Source organism: Chroicocephalus ridibundus, chromosome 4 (assembly GCF_963924245.1).
Source record: "Chroicocephalus ridibundus chromosome 4, bChrRid1.1, whole genome shotgun sequence".
Taxonomy (NCBI): Eukaryota; Metazoa; Chordata; class Aves; order Charadriiformes; family Laridae; genus Chroicocephalus; species Chroicocephalus ridibundus.
The window spans coordinates 94,077,348-94,094,091 of record NC_086287.1 but is presented as its reverse complement, the minus strand read 5'-3'; the positions used below and the strand labels follow the sequence as shown (position 1 = coordinate 94,094,091).

The 16,744-nt window shown below is 44.7% G+C and overlaps 1 protein-coding gene across 2 annotated transcripts in view; it reads right to left on the bottom strand.

Annotated features, from left to right (window-relative positions):
- SPG7 (SPG7 matrix AAA peptidase subunit, paraplegin) overlaps positions 1-15,112 on the bottom strand; it is a 33,017-nt gene extending 17,905 nt beyond the window's left edge. Inside the window, exons 1-8 of one of the 2 annotated variants that reach the window (XM_063334859.1) lie at positions 14,434-15,112; positions 12,803-12,905; positions 11,372-11,461; positions 6,372-6,622; positions 5,226-5,365; positions 2,450-2,552; positions 795-920; positions 312-474 (exon numbers count right to left, since the gene is read on the bottom strand). In XM_063334859.1, the coding sequence (XP_063190929.1) occupies positions 312-474; positions 795-920; positions 2,450-2,552; positions 5,226-5,365; positions 6,372-6,622; positions 11,372-11,461; positions 12,803-12,905; positions 14,434-14,961 (1,504 nt within the window). In that variant the 5' untranslated portion in view covers positions 14,962-15,112. The other variant, XM_063334860.1, reaches the window with a different exon arrangement.
- Between the last annotated feature and the right edge of the window lie 1,632 nt (positions 15,113-16,744).

The window sequence follows — 16,744 nt, the reverse complement described above, 5'->3', positions numbered from 1 at the left end:
GGAAGGAAGCTTCAGTCAATGGCTTTAATAATAGGTATAGGGTAGTCAGAGATAATGCTTTCAGGTGAAGAACCATGGATGCAGAGTCAGAAAGAAGCAACTAGCAATTCAGACGGCATGCATTTTAGATACTACATAATTAAGTACTCTCTATCACTGAAAACATTTTATATTTTCAGGTGAAGTATCCAAATCTCATCCTCCCCATGCAGAGAGGCTAAAACTCTGTCCTTTGCAAGAGACCCAGCCAGCACCTTCCGACTCCACAACAGACCAAGTAACCTCCACACCCTTCCTCCCAAGGAGCTTACCTCCTATCACCTCCACAAACTCAGAGCCTGCCATGGCCAAAAACGGCACTTGTGCTTCTGTAGCCACTGCCTTCGCCAGCAATGTCTTTCCGCAGCCTGGCGGTCCAAGTAACAAGGCACCCTTGGGCACTTTAGCCCCAAGCTGAAGGTAGCGATCAGGATTCTGCAAGAAGAACAACTCTGTCAGGTCCGCAGCTCACATGAAACATCTGTGCAAGAAAATGGCCTCCCAGAGCTTCCCGATACTGTTTGCAGCCTGAGAAACTCTAAGCTGCTAATGGGAGCAGCTACATCTGCATTCCTGTTACGGAATTGGAAATATAGAGATTGAGTCATGCTGATCACAGCATAAAGAGCCATCAGTTTATTTAAACAGAGGTTGCTCAGCATCATGAAGGATGAAGAGAAAGATATACCCTCCTCCCCAGGTCAGCTACCCAGAAGATGGGTAGCAAGCACTTATTTTGTTCTACTTTTATATACCTTTAAATAGTCCACAAATTCTTTGACTTCCATTTTCGCCTCATGCATTCCCGCTACATCCTTGAAGCCAATCCCTTTTCCAGATTTCCCATCCACAATGGTGAAACGAGCCATTTTCAACTGGTTCTGTGGAAGGTAGCACAAGTACTGAAATCATGCTCTGACTGTGGACAAGGCAACAGTCTGGAAAGGCTGTTTGCTGTACTTTGGGAGATGGCACGCCACAGGTATGAAACAACACTGCCCCTAAAAACCAACACTAAAATGCCCACCACCAGTGCACTGGCGTTTAACTAATTTTTGCTTTGGAAATGTCACAGCTGGATTGTTGACTCGAACTTTATTTATTCACATTTTGTTGGAACCAGAATAAAGCTGCAAGAACAGTCCCAACACAATCCAGCATAAACTCCATGTAGACCAGACAGCGATATTTATTAAAAACATGCAGAATGCCCAAAATATTATTTGGGATCTTCTCCCTGATTTCCAAATGCTCTGATCCTTAAATACATATGGGATAAGTATAGTTTTGAGGAATATTTATTGATGGTAAATAACTGCCAGTGGTAAATAATTACCAATACTATCTTGTAAATGTATATAAAGACATTTTGCACCACTGTCCAATGCTGCCGGTGGTTTCTATTGCAACACAACCCAGGGATGGAACTATAGGTTCTCAAATTTGAACAGACACCACATTTCGGTCTCCTGGTGCGTGCTAAGCCACAGTGACAGTCAAAACAAGAATTTAGTTAAACGCCCTACTTGTAACTGCTCATTATGTTCTACTGAAAACAGTTACCCAGGATTTTTTTTTTCTTTGAGAAGAAAGTTCATAGCTTCTCAGGCCTCAGAAACATCAGCTTATCCAAATGAGTTAAACACGCAGGGCCTAGCTGTCCGCACTTATGTGGGGACAGAATCTTCTCCTCAAGGCTCCCATTACTCAACACTTTAAAATCTTCTTGTCTGGGGAGCTGCATCCCTTTGTGTGAAGAGAATCCCAAAGCCAGAAGAGAACTCCAGAGGAGATTGAGTGGGAAATCTAACAAGGGACTGAATTCGCCATATTTTCATCCCCAAATCCCTGCGGTCAATGGCAGTGCACCCCGGGCTGATTTCTACAGAGTTTCATCAGCTGATCCAGGCAAGGGTAGAAGAGGGGAGGAGGAGATTTGCCTGATGTTGCAAGCGAGGCATGTGGCATGAGCGGAACAGGCCAACACATAATGAAATCCAGAATCTGAACATATTTTATAAATTGAGAACTCATTTTGCAGAAAGCAGCAATTCCTACTTCTGGCTGTATGGGAGGCATATTGGCAGGACCCAGTGAAAAACACCATCTGCAGCTGCAACTCATTAACAAGCTTTGAAAATAGCAGAGCAAACCGGACTGCAAATTCACTGAGCTCAGCCCTTCCTGCCATTGGGGAAAGAGAGGGCCTCAGCTAAGGCCAGTTACTGTACGATCCAGTCAGATGATCAGGACAGGAAAAGATGCAAGATGTGTCAAGACTGGAGAGTCCTTGGCACCAGTTAATTCTCATGCTGCATTGACTTTGCTGGGGAAAGGGGAGGAGATTAGGCCAGCAGAAGACCAGACAACCCACAGGCTGCAAAACAACATTAAGATCCAGGATACTTACAAAGGCATTGAGTCCTCCCACCCGGCTCGCAACCCGAATAAGGCGGAAGATGCTCCACAGCATGGACACAGCCACAAGAGTCACTATCAGGGAAATGACATCACTAAAAGGACAAAACCAAGACAGGTACAAATTGAAGCATTTGGCCACAACTTGGTAAATATTACTCAACACATAGCTATTTTCACTTTTAAAGGTCCCAACATTTAGGCTACAAGTGCAGCAATGAGCAGACATTACTAAGAAAATGGAACCTTTTTATATACATATATATAAAACCCAAAAAACCACAACAATGACATAACCTAAAAAGTTAAACAGAGGACACTGGCAAATACTGCTTACAGCCGTGGAAGAACTTCGACCTCACCATCCCCTTCAGAGGCATTTCTACTCACAAAACAAAGAGGACCTTCAGGCAGTCAAATCACACCCAGAATAGAATCCGGTGGGGCTGGCAATCCACCCAAAGGGGAGCTCACTGCAGAAAAGCTGCATCCAGCAACACTAGGGAGATTCCAACTGCCCTAATCCTGGCAGAAATCCCACTGCAGGTCTCCCATTAAGAGGCTGCTCTGCCTAGTGTGGTTGGCCCTCCCTGGTCAAGTCTCTCCGAAGTCCTTTATGTCAGCAGAAGTACTACAGCAACCAACCCAACAATTTTCTGGGTCCTCTGCAATACCAACTGCATTAGGGAGGGAGATGTGGAGCAGAGATGGCACTGCAGGTCTAATACAGTTAGGAGACAACCACGCTGAGAGCAAATATGCCGTGAGCTCTAAACAAAGGGTGCTTTCAATAGGAGGAAAAATGATATGTCAGATGACAGGTTGGTATTTGTGGGACCCTGTTCTGCTTCACGTGCCTGTGAAATCATCTAGTCTCACCACAGTTCTATATCTTATCTTTAAACTAGGAATGCGTGTTCCATCTCTCACAGAGGGATGATTTACTGAAGCAAAGGGACCAGCATGTGCTATATACCCACCTGCATTTATTCCTTCTCGGTGAGAGATCCTAGGCAATACTGGAAACCGAAAGTCACCTTCAATTTGTCAACCATGCTAACAGGATTAATTCTGAAACGCATCAAGCGCCCACATCTCAGAGTAAACTGAATCCAAGCTGCAAGTGCTCCGCACCTCACAGGTTCAAACTCCAGATTGAGACTCTGAAATCTCCAGGCACTCATCAAGTCTCCTGAGAGCCTTCAGAGCCTATAATATCTATTAAAAAAATAATCTCTTTTCGGGGCAGGGGAAGCAGCTTGTATTTGCAGCTGACTAACTATTCAGTCTACTCTTCCTGTTATACACAAGTTTGAAAAAACTGGCAAGTTCTGAATTTCAACTAAAGGTCTCATACTGCGTGATCAATTAAAAGAAGTTTACCTTCATACAAACCATGTACTAAAAATGTGCAAATATTGTTCAGAGGACAAGTAACTAGACAAAATCCCATCCATGTATCCATTCATATATGAACATGGCTTTTGTTTCACATTTTGGTAAGGTGTCCGCAAGGAAGAATTACACACACTAGCCATCCCCACCTCCAGTGCCCCAAACCCTATGAGCTACTAAAAGAGGATGACGTGCTCTGCGTGGCGCACCAGCAGCTGATCAGGCCATCTCGGCAGACAACTGTAGCAGCATGATGCTATCTGTTGTCAGGAATCGGGATTTCTTTACTTCGCAGCCAGGACTTCTGCACTGCATCTCTCCGCTAGTACTTTAGAATAAGCAATTAATTGAGAGCTCTGCAAATGCCGGAGTCTCTCCCCACACTTCTGGAAAGCTTCTTTCTACATCAGTGTAATGGCCATCAGTGATGGAGGTGGACTTGTTCAATAGCCCCGTGAGTCAGCTTCACAGCTCTGTTTCGTACTCTGGACCCCATAAATCCTGCTTTGCAAAAACAAGCTGCCGGTCTTAACAGAAGGGCAAATAAGCCACATCAGCAGCAAATGACCACAAAACATTACTACATCATATGAAAGCACAGAATAAAGCCTAGCCAGTGCTCTCTAATCTTTTGACAGATCTTCCCTCTTCTCACTCATTATAGCTTATTTCAGAATTAAAAGCTTTGAGCGCTAATTTTTTTTTTTTTATTTAAGCAAAGGATCTTGGTTTTAGGTAACAGAAAAGGGCTGTAAGTTTATCAGAAGTACTCCTCTCACTGAGATTTTGTATGCTAACATCAAAGCTGCTCTGCTCAGTATGTGGCTCACAGCTGGAGCAAGCACCAACACAGGCTGTCCTCTGATCTACAGCTGTTGGAGAAGCAGGCCAAAACTAGGTGTTTATTTTTACAGACTGAGCAACCACCACAGGCCTTCCTCGAAGCATTTCAACAGGGGAAGGCTTGCTGCACCACCAGCATTCTCCACAGACCAGGGTGTAACATCACTTGTTGAGTAAGGGTTTCTATCACACTCTGCACTTGAATAATTGATTATAAGGACAAAAAATGCTCAGCTGTACAAGAACGCACAGCAACTGACACAGACTTTCCTCAGACTTGCTGACACTGACCCAAAACATTTTGGTCTGCTGCAATTCCAGATACCTCCTTGGGATCCTTGCTTTTGAAATGTTAAGATACATCTAGAGCGTGCCTATTCCTGAAAGACGGACGCAGTGCTCCAGAACTGGGACTATTTTTTTGTTCAATGTTTATAATAACACCACTTAGTTGAAAGGGACTTTCCTATCCAAGTGAGGGATGTTGTCACCAATACAAAACCACCAGTAAGCACAAATTTACATCATACTTTCCATAAAAGCCGGGATGTTTGTAGGAAACAGGGATTCTCTCTCTCTCATCAATATTCAGCTCATCCTCCACAGCTCTCAGCTTCTCTTCAAACTTGTCAATGTTTGCCACCCGCATTGTGTACAACAGGGTAACGTTCTGGGGACATGCAAACAAAAGCGGCACATAAGTATTGTAATATAAGGATACAGCAACAAGCAGAAGTGCACAACATGGACAAGTCAGATAAAAGTTAGCCTTATGTTACATCCTTTGATACTACATCAATGAAGTCAGGAGCAGATAACTGACACTCGGGCTCCAAAGGAACTTAGGAACACCTCTAGTCTTTTCAGCACCTTATGAAAGCATAAAAGGCAAGACAAGTCTCAGCTCTCTAGAAACAAGGAGATGCAACAACTTTGTAGGCATGCTGACGGATGGAGTTAATATTATAAACCCAGTTACACCGACACCTTGGGCTCAGACAAAATTTGGTACTATATATGGAAAACTACATCACTGGGAAGGTGGTGTCTTGCGCTCCACTCAGACTTTTTAGATCTTGTTTCTGTATCTTTGTCAGAAATTAATTTCATCCAGCAGTTTGCAAAGTGGATCATAAGTCACTGAACAAAATGGGATGTATCCAAGAACAGTATTTTAATCTCTCAAGCCAATTTGTAATGATTCTTAGTGGCAACTCCTGGAAGCAAGCATGTGATCAAACTTTGCTTTGTTACCATTTTGGGAGATTTAGTAAGGAAGCCTAACAGCATTTGACAGAACATCTGAAACTAAAATCCAAATAGGAGAAAATTTTTGAAACAAGATCAAGTAGTAAGAGTTTACAATCTTCTAGACGCCTTCTCACGTATCAGACTGAGCTGGTAAGAAAAAACTACTGAATTTTTCCAGCTTTTTTGACATACTTAAGATTTCCTTACAGGCCATTATTAATTATTTGTATAATTTAAAATAAAAGTCTTAGTTTCCAGGTTGATATGAGTAACAAAAGTCTCCTGAACTTCAACTACAAGAAAGAGAAAAATTAACGAAGAGCAAATTTACCAGCTAGAGTCTTGCCAAACATATATTCATGAATTCAGTTCTTTTCAACAGCATAATCTGTGATCATTTATTCCAGTTATAGAAAGTCACTCACAACTTGTCCATGTGGAGTTCCTCCTGGGTGCAGATAAATCTCCACAATATCGCTCTCTGGCACCACTTCGATTCTCTGGACCTCCCCCTTTGACAGCATCTCATTCACAAAGTAGTTCCAGGAAATGTTGGTCCCTTCTCTGTTCTCGCTGACCGTGAATCGAAACATCAGCACTATGAAGGTTATGATGAGGAGTGCCCGTAAGCGTTCAAGATGCATCTGATTTTCTCTTTTCCTGCGTTTCTCATCCTCTTTAGAAAAAAAGATATCAGAGAAAAAAAATAAAAATATGAGTATATAATTGCAGAGCTTTCGGACCCAAGGAAGCGACAATTAAATGACAAAGGTTAACACAACAATACCTTCTTTTTTTTTTGTTGCATGTTTGGTTTCTCCTGAAGGACTAGCCTCAGAAGCAGTACCTAACTGGCATTGCACCGGCAATTTTCTGGCTTGGCTCACAAAGGAGGTTGTGTGACTTGCCCAAGGTTATGCAAGTGAGTCAGTTTTTGGATTGCATGACATTCCCAGACCTTTCTGGCTTCTACACTGTCAGACCACAGGGCCTCAGCTGTACATGTGAGACAGCACCAGGTCAAAAGCCTAGTTATGAAAGTGCAAGCACTCAGACAAACTTAACAGTTGCCTGGAAGGAGGTAAATTTTGCATTCTGCTAGCCAGCAAAAAATCTGCTCACATGACACTGCTGCGCCTACATTCAACTGTTCCCCAATGCCCCAAAAGCCATGAAGCAAGGCATTGTGCACAGAGAAGATGATGGAAGATCACCTCATTCACTTTAATCGTTGCTTCAGTAAGAGGAGGAATTGAAGCATCAGTGAGCCAAAGAAAGCCCCCCACTTCCAGAAGTTATTGACTGTGTACAAAGACAGACAGCAATCTCGGACGTATTTTGAAGAGCTCTGGTCAGCATTTCCTGTTTTAAAGCAGTCTAATCCTGGTTCAGGAGCCTTCAGATGGTCATAGACCACTAGACCCATTACAATTCCACCAAATGTCATTCTAGTCTAAAATGAGAGACTATCTCATTTGCCTGGCCTAATATGGACATAGGCCAAATAAAGCCATCGGACCCTTGTTGCTAAAAAACAAAACTCAGGAATGGCTATAGCCTACTTCTATATAACACGCTTCTACACTGCCTAGGCCTCAGGTTGTTGCTAACATATCCAGAGGAAAATATCAGCAGTCATACTGTCACTGGTAAATCACATAGCACAATATTATAAGAGATAATTGCTTCCTGGTGAGCTCCTGCTCTGCTGGCATCCTGTATCACAAGACCAACAATGTTTCTACTACCTGCATCTGCAGTAAATTGAAATAGCACAGGAGACGTGATATGCTGCTTACCTATGCATATAAATACACTGCAAATCAATCTCACTGTCTTAAAATCACACAGATTTTCTTCCATGCTATTCAACTAACCTCATGTTTTAAAAATTTAATAACTTGTCCACATCAAGGAACATTATAAAAGAGGGATTCCTACGCTAGATGTGCTTTACCCCACCTTTACTGTATTAGTGCCGTACCGGAGTGATGACGTGAGAAAAAGGGATGGTTTACTTCCAAGTATTTTCCACCAAACTTTTTTTTCAGACTCCCAACATTTTTTGCACTGCATAGGCAAATTTAAAATTCAGTGGTCTGCAAAGGGCTGCCACAGCACAGTTCAATGTCAACTGCTAGCTAGTGTTTGAGTTGTTAAGATGACAACAAATATCTCCTCCTCTTTCCAGTCACATGTGGATGTTCTTGATATATAATTTAGCACTTGTTCTCAATATACAATTTAACATCAACAGCAACATGGCATACATAAATACTATTCTACACCCAGAAATAAATTAATTCTGCACCACTGGACTGCTAGTGCATCTGCCTGCTGCAGCCCAGATTAGATTTATTTGCAAATTCATAACAAACGTTCTGACACCAGCATTTATCACTAGCCACCAATTAGACCCTACACACGCTGCAACAAAACCAAGGGACAAACATATGACCCAGTCAGATGCTAAAAAAAGTACTCTGTCCTTCAGATACACAGCATCATTTTTCACTCGTTTCCTAGCTCTGCTCCACATTTAACAGGAAAGGCTTGTTCCTAAATAGAAACAATGCAGCTTTTCAGATAAGGTCATAATTTCAAAAGACACTGACAAGCTCAGACACTGCGTCCAGCCCATCCACTCTGTTCTTCAATGCCATCTCCTCACTTGTGTTATCTGCGAGATCCAGCTTTATTAGAACAAAGCAATTCATCACAAAGCTGCAGGATGACATCCACTATAGTCTTATTAAATAAAATTAAAATATAGTACGATAGAGGCCTTAGTTTGGGCAATATCCTGAAAAGCTGAGCAAGTTCTAAAAAAAAAAAAAAATCTATAGAGAAAAGAAATTACTCTGGAAAAGTGAGTACTAACAGAAAGAAAGTCCATCTATTGCTATGCAAGTTCTTTGGAGATGTCAGCATCAACTATTGCTAAAGCACTTTTCTATATTAAATTTCAGACAAAATGAGGAGGCATATGGCATGTTCTAAAGCACAAATAACTGAGGATACTATCACAAAAAGATCACCACAGGGTAAAAGCTGGCCATTAGATACCTTGACACAAACAACTTCTCCAGTTTCTAGGAACTGGGCTTGTCTAGGACCTTTAACCTACAGCTGAATAATTTCAGGAAAAAATACCTTTTCTAAAAAGCTAGAAGACAACACAAAGCTTTCCTCTACTCTGCATTTAATTAAGGACAAAAATCAATCTATTTCTAAGCTTATGTAAAGTATGACTATCTTTACAGTATAACATTCATATTGCACCATAAGCTACCCCACAATATTCAGTAAATGAGAACCAGTAACTCAATGTGACACTTGCAAGCAACAGCTGTGGGAATACTTCCAGCTTTTTACTCTCAAAAAGCCTCCATGAAGCAATGATTTGCCATTAACCCCAAACCTGAACCCTCCGATTAAAATCTTGCAAGGGCTGCAGTGACAGTTTGAGGAGTTCTTTTTAATAATTACTGCAGAGACAAGTATTCCCCTGGAGACTTGGGGTAGCATTCCACCTCCCAAAGTCAAGCTATCCATTAATCACAGGAGAAAAGAGGCCACCAAACACAGCATGTTACTGTTTACTAATTTTAACAGCTACAATACTTCTTCAAGGCACCGTGCTCACAGTCACCCTGTGTGGTCTTGCAAACACTGAGGGCCCCAACCTCTAAGCTCTGACTTCCTTAACAAGGAATCTGCAACACCTGCACTCACACCCCATTGAAGACTTCAGCAAAAAGCAAAGCCCCTGCTCTTGCCTTAAAGATTGCATGAGAAGACACAGGTCTGGCTAAAAGTCTTCAGCAGCTGACTGCTCTTACTTCAAAAGTTAGTTAATCCAAGAGGATTCAACCATTGTGTTTAAGCACATCAAAGGAAAAGCCGAGCTATTACATTATCTGATGACACCTAGGTAAAAGTTTATCATATAGTTTATAAAATTGTATTACAATCTGTGTGACTTAAACACGATGCTAAGTGCCTTCCAACTCACAGTACAAAGGTCTGGAGCCGGCCAACTACAGAAGGGTTATCTCTCACTCAAGGGTCCAGGAAACAAGCAGCACAACAGGTAACCACAAACTCTCTTAAGACATCACCAGCCTCTGCAAGCATCAACCAACGTCATAAAATGAAGAAAATCATCAGGTCTTTGTTATGCTTCTGCAAGCACTACTGACAAGCCATAGGAATGAGACCTTCACCTCAGCCACTTCTGACATCTTTCGTAAACTGCCCCACCAGGCCCATAGATCCAGGACATGCCATCAGCTGTGGGACTTTGCAGCAAAAAATCTACATTGCAGAGTCTGAAAAAATGCCTTATCCTGGGCCTAGAAAATCTTTGAATCTTTGCATGCACTTCAGTGCTTGGGAGGCTGGAGGGAAAGAGCATGTACTCACAAACGAGCAAAGAAGTTTCTTTACAGAAGTGGGAGAGTCAAATTACACTTTTTAAATGGAATGCAGCTGTTGTCAATCTACAAATAGCAGAAAGTTGACAATACCAAGAATCAAAGGGACACCCACAAATCCATTTGTATTTGAAAAATGTTTGGTGAAAACCTACTGTTAGAAGATAACAGTGCCTCCTACGAGGATCAGAGCACTGTCTGTCAGGAGTTATGCAAAGTTTTTGTCTAGTACACTAAAGTTATTCCCCTGTACCCCCACCACACATTAGTGCCATTAAATTCCTCACCCCCTTAAGTTACAGAGAGGGCTTTCTGCTACTTCTCAACATAATCTGGCACACCATGTAGATCCCTAAGTTCCACAACACATTTAGTGAGATAAAGTTAATTTTCGAGAAGTCCTGTACAGCAGGACGCCTGGGGCTTAGACAGTATGACATGCAAAAAACAGTATCTAGGAAGACTGATTTTTTAAAAAAGAAAAATTCTGAGCAAGTGCCATTAGTAACACAGATAAGAACTCTTTAAGGAATCTATTTTTAACTTTGAGCTCTGTAAATCACTAGAAGTAGGGACAAATTCACAATGAAGGTAAACAAAATAAGAAAAACAACCACAATCCAGCTTGAACTTGCATTAACTAAATTTGGTTCTTTATTAAGTTAAAATGCTCTACAACAAAACCTCAGTTCCACTTCGTAAAGTGACAAAACTAAGACAAACATCAATGAAAATATTTTTACAGGATGCAAAGCAGCACAGAAAGAGAATCAGTTTCATGATCTGTCTTAAGACTTAGTATTCCATCATCTAAGCCAAAATATGCCTTGAAACTTGTTCTTAGCCATAGGCTTGTAGAGGCGGTAAGTCACAGGTACAGGTTTACAGTACCATTAAGATCCATTAAGGTGGATCTTCCATGCTCTCCACCTTTATTCCTCACACACACACGGTTTGTTTAATTAAATGTCTTTTGGGCACATACATACCCTCGTCCTCTTGTGGAGGTTTCTTTTTGAATCCTTCATTCTTCTGGTTACTCCCTTGAGAGCTTGAAGTAGTGAAACAGTAAGTGCTACCTGCAGGCAAGCAGAGTTCAGTAGTTACTACCAGAAGACCTCAGGAGACAGTAAGAGAGGGGAACTGAGGACGGCAGAAATACATGTAAGCTCCAAATGCAGAGAAAGCTAAGCTCCACATCACCCAAGCGCACAGCTTCGTTTGTGTGCCAAGGAAACAAGACAGCCAGAGGGAGTAATGGGAGGGACCGACTCCTTCAGTTTCCTTATAATATATATTTTTTTTCACAATCCTATCAAAATATGGTTTTATTCAGAGATCACTTTAATGTGGCAAACAAAATTTGAAGAAATTTCTTCAGTGTTGAAACATGTACACATTTCCCAAGGCATAAAACCATCGTTAAGAACAGCCTCACACGAGGAACTGTAAATGATTATGAAAGGAAATGTATGTGCTGGAGTTCAATGCAGGTTTCTCAGTAAATGCTGTTAGGATAGCCTAAAAAGCCAAGAAAGTAAGGCTACAAAATAGTAAGACTCTCAGTTGCGGCTACAAAACAACAAACAAAGGCTTTTTCGCCAGGAAAATGCAAAAAGTTCAGAAGGAAAACTGACTTGAGGACAGCAGCTTCCATCTCCCATGGTCTTTCACGAAGCCTCTGGAAAGAGAAGTGAGCCCAGAAACTGGACTGCTTGTCCTCTGCTAGTTTTACTAGGGGATTCACTGCCATTTGAAAGATTATGCAAATATTTTTCTTTTAACTTAAAAAAAAAAAAAAAAAACAAACAACAAAACACAACTCACAAACCTCTCAAAGGTTAAGCAGCCCAAGCTCACCAGGCCCACACTGGCCAGGACAGACGTGAACAGTTTTGTTCAAATCTCAAAGGCATCAGCAAACTCGTCTTCCCAATTTGAAGAGTGTAGCGAGAAGAATGATTGCCTTTGTTTTACATTTTTGTGCTTTTGCTCTAAGAACTCAAGTAACATTGTCTAACATACGCTTTTAACTTGTTCCAACGCAAGGCTTTCAGCAAGGTCATATGATGTGTTTTCTGACAAAGGTGAATGACATTTTCTTCTTAGGCTTTGCTAATGAGGCGCAGAAAGATTCTCTACTTTAAAGCCTGCTAATTTTTAAATTAGCTTTTAGGTCTAATGACTCAAGCGCTTACTTAATCACGCTGAGCTCCTTGTGGAAAGGTGCCATTGTTCATCCCTGCCACCCAACAAAAACTTAGAACCCCTGTAAAAGGCACACAGCTCCCAAAGCCAAGAATACAACAGCTTTATTTCAGTTTCAGGAGTGCAGGCAGTGAAGGCAAGGAAAAGTCAACACTCTTACTAAATAAGAACTGTCCCCTCCTCTAACCATACAGCTACTCTTTGGGACTCACCTAAGAGATTCCAAAGCCTGACTGGATCTCGAATTATGTGTTGTTTCACCAAGACTCCACGGAGACCTTGATGTGTGGGGGAAAGCGTCTGCGACAGAAGGCTCTGAGAGGAAGACAAAGAAAAAAGAAAAAGCGACAACTCTTAGAGTAGTGTGACTGCTTACCCTTTCTGTTTTCTGTGAGAATAAGATTTCTGAACATAAAAATATTGTGGGCAAGCTGAAAGACCATCGACTGGAGACCTGAATATTATTTCCTGGTTGTGCTGTGAACTTGCCATGTGGCTTTGAAGATGTTTACAACACAGTTTAAATAAAGTTTCAGATAGAAACATATACTCAAACCTCTTGAAAATTGTATCTTTTTCCTCCCTGCATCTCTGTTCTTTGCTTTAAAGATGTGTTAGAAGTCAGTTCTTAAAAATGTAAAGATACGCTCCAACAACAGGAAATTTTAAGGACTACTACTTTGTAATCCTGCTGCATAGCAGTATGGACAAGCCAGCTATTTCCCTGTGGTAATTCAGCAGTAATCCTGCAGTTTATATTCACATTTAAAGGCAACTTCACAAAATTTGAACTGACATGAACGAATACCCTCACTGAACACAAGTCCTGCCCCTTCTCTGATGTGTGATCCCTGTCTCACCACCCCTCTCTACTGCACAGGCACAAATTTCCATGCAGAAAACCAGACAGGGCCACTAACTGGGCCAAAATCCCTCACTGTTTTATCCTGGTTTGCTGGGCAGCAACACGACAGCTTGTGCTGGCCCAAGACAGTAACCTCTTGGGATCGATACTTTGTAGAACAGAACAGCTTAGACTAGTTTAAATTGATCACAGAAAAACCTGGCACGATTCACAAAGCAGTCCCACAATTGTTCTTCCTCCATGGCCTACTTGGACTGCCAGTGCTTTTTCACTGCACTGAAGAAAAACACAAGACGGTCATAAATCATGCTGGAGGCCTAGTTTAAACAAGAACCTCGCCTTCTGCATTAAGGTCTGTGTTGGAGAACCCTGCAATGCCAGCAGCACGGCAAGAGGGGGAAAACACATCTGTGGCACACACCAACGTGGTGGGTGCTTATATCATAAAAGACGCAAAGAGCCAGCACGAATAAAGTTAGGAAAAAAAACCACTTTAATCAACATTTTCTTGCTTATGACAGCCTAAGTGTTCTCTTCGTATAGTATTTGCACCAAGTTACTGCTATGTAACACTGAAATGACGGAACTTCGGGATGGACTAACCTGGGGTTTCGGGAAAGGCCCCGCCTCGAAGCAAGAGCCCATTTAACCTCCGTGAGGGCTGACCCAGCTCCCCTCCCTTCGCCCTCCCTGGTGCTCCGGGCCCCGCAGGCTGAGCACCCCGCCAGGCCGGGCTCTCCCCAGGGGACGCTGCCTGCTCCGGGGCGGCTCGGGAACGCCCCTGAGGAGGCGAGGCGAGGGGCTCCGTGAGGCGGCGGCCCCGGGGTGCCCCGGCAGGGCCTCCCCGCCCGGTGGGCCCGGCGGCTCCTCCCGCTGCCCGGCGTTGCACTCCCCGCCACGAACGGGGGAGGCGAGGCCCCGCCCCGAGGCCTGCCGGCCCGCTCCGCTCCGCCGGCCCCGCCGCCGCTACCCCGTTACCTGCAGGCCGCCTCCCGCGCCGAGGGGACCGCCGCCGGGCCGCGGGCGAGCCCGGGGCCAGGCCGGGGCGGGCGGCCGCCAGCAGCTGCAACGCCCCCGGAGGAGCAGCAGCCGCAGCAGCGCCATGACCCGCCTGGAGGCCTCCGAAGGGCGGCGGTGGCGGCTAGCGAGCGCCGAGGGACCGCTGAGGGGAGGGCCGCGCCGGCGGGACGCCGCGCTGGGAGCCGGAGGCCTCAGCGGCGACGGAAGTACTGGGTGAAGAGCGAGCGGCCATCTTGGAAAAGGGCCAGCCGCGGCGGGGCTGCCATGCCTCAAGATGGCGGGCGCAACCGTTGGCCCCGCCCCCGGCTGCGGTTCCGCGCGGGGGCTGCCGGGCCGGCCCGCCCGGTTGCCGCGGCAACGGGGAATCCCAGCCATCGGCCGTCGCCGGGCCCGCTCCAGAGACCCGGCCCCGGGCCCCCGCAGCCCGGCCTCGGCCAGGCCCACGGCCCGCCCAGGCCAGATCCCCGCGGCCCGGCCCCGTCCCATCACTCGGCTCTGCCTTGGCCAGGGCACAGCCCGGGCGGCCAGGATCCTCCCGCCTGGCCTTGGCCAGCCCCCCCCAGGGCAGGCCGCCCTCCGCAGACGAGGCCCAGGCCAAGGTCTGCCTGGCCGAGTGCCCTGGAGCCCCCACCACCAGGCCTTGTCCGGTGCAGGCAGGTCCCTCAGCCCAGCCTTGACCAGGCTCGAATTTAGATTTTAGAACAAGCACCTAGAAGGAGCGAGCAGGGTCCTGCAGGCACAGGAGAGGTTGTGGCCACCTGGCTTCACTGTGGAGGCACGGCTGGCAGGGAGAGCTGGCACTAGGGAAGCAGGCGGTGCAGAGTCTGGTGGTGTGAGTACACAACTAGCCCCACTCTGGGATTTTTATCATCTTAATGTCACGTCCCACATAATTGTAATGGCTGGGAAAAGAAGAAAGGAACAACCTCTGCAATCTTAGAGTCAACAGAGAGGAAAGAGACCAGCTCTCTCCCTTTGAAGCTGTTGCTGGGGAAGACTCCCCTTCTGATAAGGTATGAATTCGCTCTGATAGAAAACAGCATTTAGTATCTGCTGCTGAGCATGATGGATTAACAACTGTGCTCAGAAATAAAATGAGTGAACAAATATGTAGACATTTATATGTTTGCTCTCTGTCAGGCAGGCTAGCTGGCTCCTGTGAGCTACCTTCTGTTGAAAAGCCATTACAACGTGTTTGACAAGTCACAGTAGCCGAGCTACAATGCGGCTGATAGTCTGCTTTTAAAATTGTTCTGTTGGTGCATGTGTGTGGTTCCAACTGTGGTGGAACCCCCCTTCCTGCAAGCACTACACCAGAGCACGTCAAGGTTATGAGTGGTGTTAAGTTCCCCATGTACATATCACAGAGGTCATTGTATTTTAAGTCTCTGATCCTAAATCTTGTGTAATCTCTTCCTATTTTGCACTCGTTGTGCACAGCAGAGTGAGTGGGCTCGATGTCCTCTGCTGAGTATTTTTGTGGGTCAGGAAGGTATTTCAGAGCAAACATCACCTCCCTCCTGCCACAGTTACACCCTTGCTCGACTGAAATGAATATTCTGTTTGCCAGGCCTGTAGGTCTGATCTCTCCTGCCTGCTCCCTTTGATGTGCCTTCAAGACGTCATGTTTCTTTCTCCTCTCCTGTCTTGCTGACCAGGATGGTTTCCGCAGCTTTTTCTCCCTCCCTCCTGTCCATGTTTCTCCCCTCAGGTGGCTCCAAGGCAACTTTTAGATACCATTACTGTTGTTAGTTCTCCTAACTTACCTGTCCTAAAGTATCTCAGGCATTCTTAAATGGGAGGTTGCAGGGCTACATAAAATAATAATAAATAATTATCTCCCTTCCCAGCAGGTCTGAATTAGCATCCTCTTTCTAGAAGAGTCTCTTAGGATGTTAATTGTCATCTGCCCCCTGGGATGTGTCTAAGTAAACCTTCTACCAGCAAGGACTATTAGCATGTTAATGTCCTCCTCACTCCTGGAAGTCTCTTTGTATCACTGGCTTAATCGTCAAACAGCTTAATTTACAGACACAAAATTAAACTGGTTGCAATTAATCCGTATTGGCTGGTCATAGCTTGCAGTGTTGCAGTGGGGATGTAACAGCTAGCTGTGGAGACACCAGTGGTTCCTCCACCCCACAGATCCCACCCAGCATGGCTGGAGAGGCCGAGCTACCCAGGGAGATGCTGTGTGGCCCACATTGCTACCCGCCTCTGCTCCATGCTGGCCACATGGGCTCTTCTCCTGGCATGCCTGCTGTCTGGA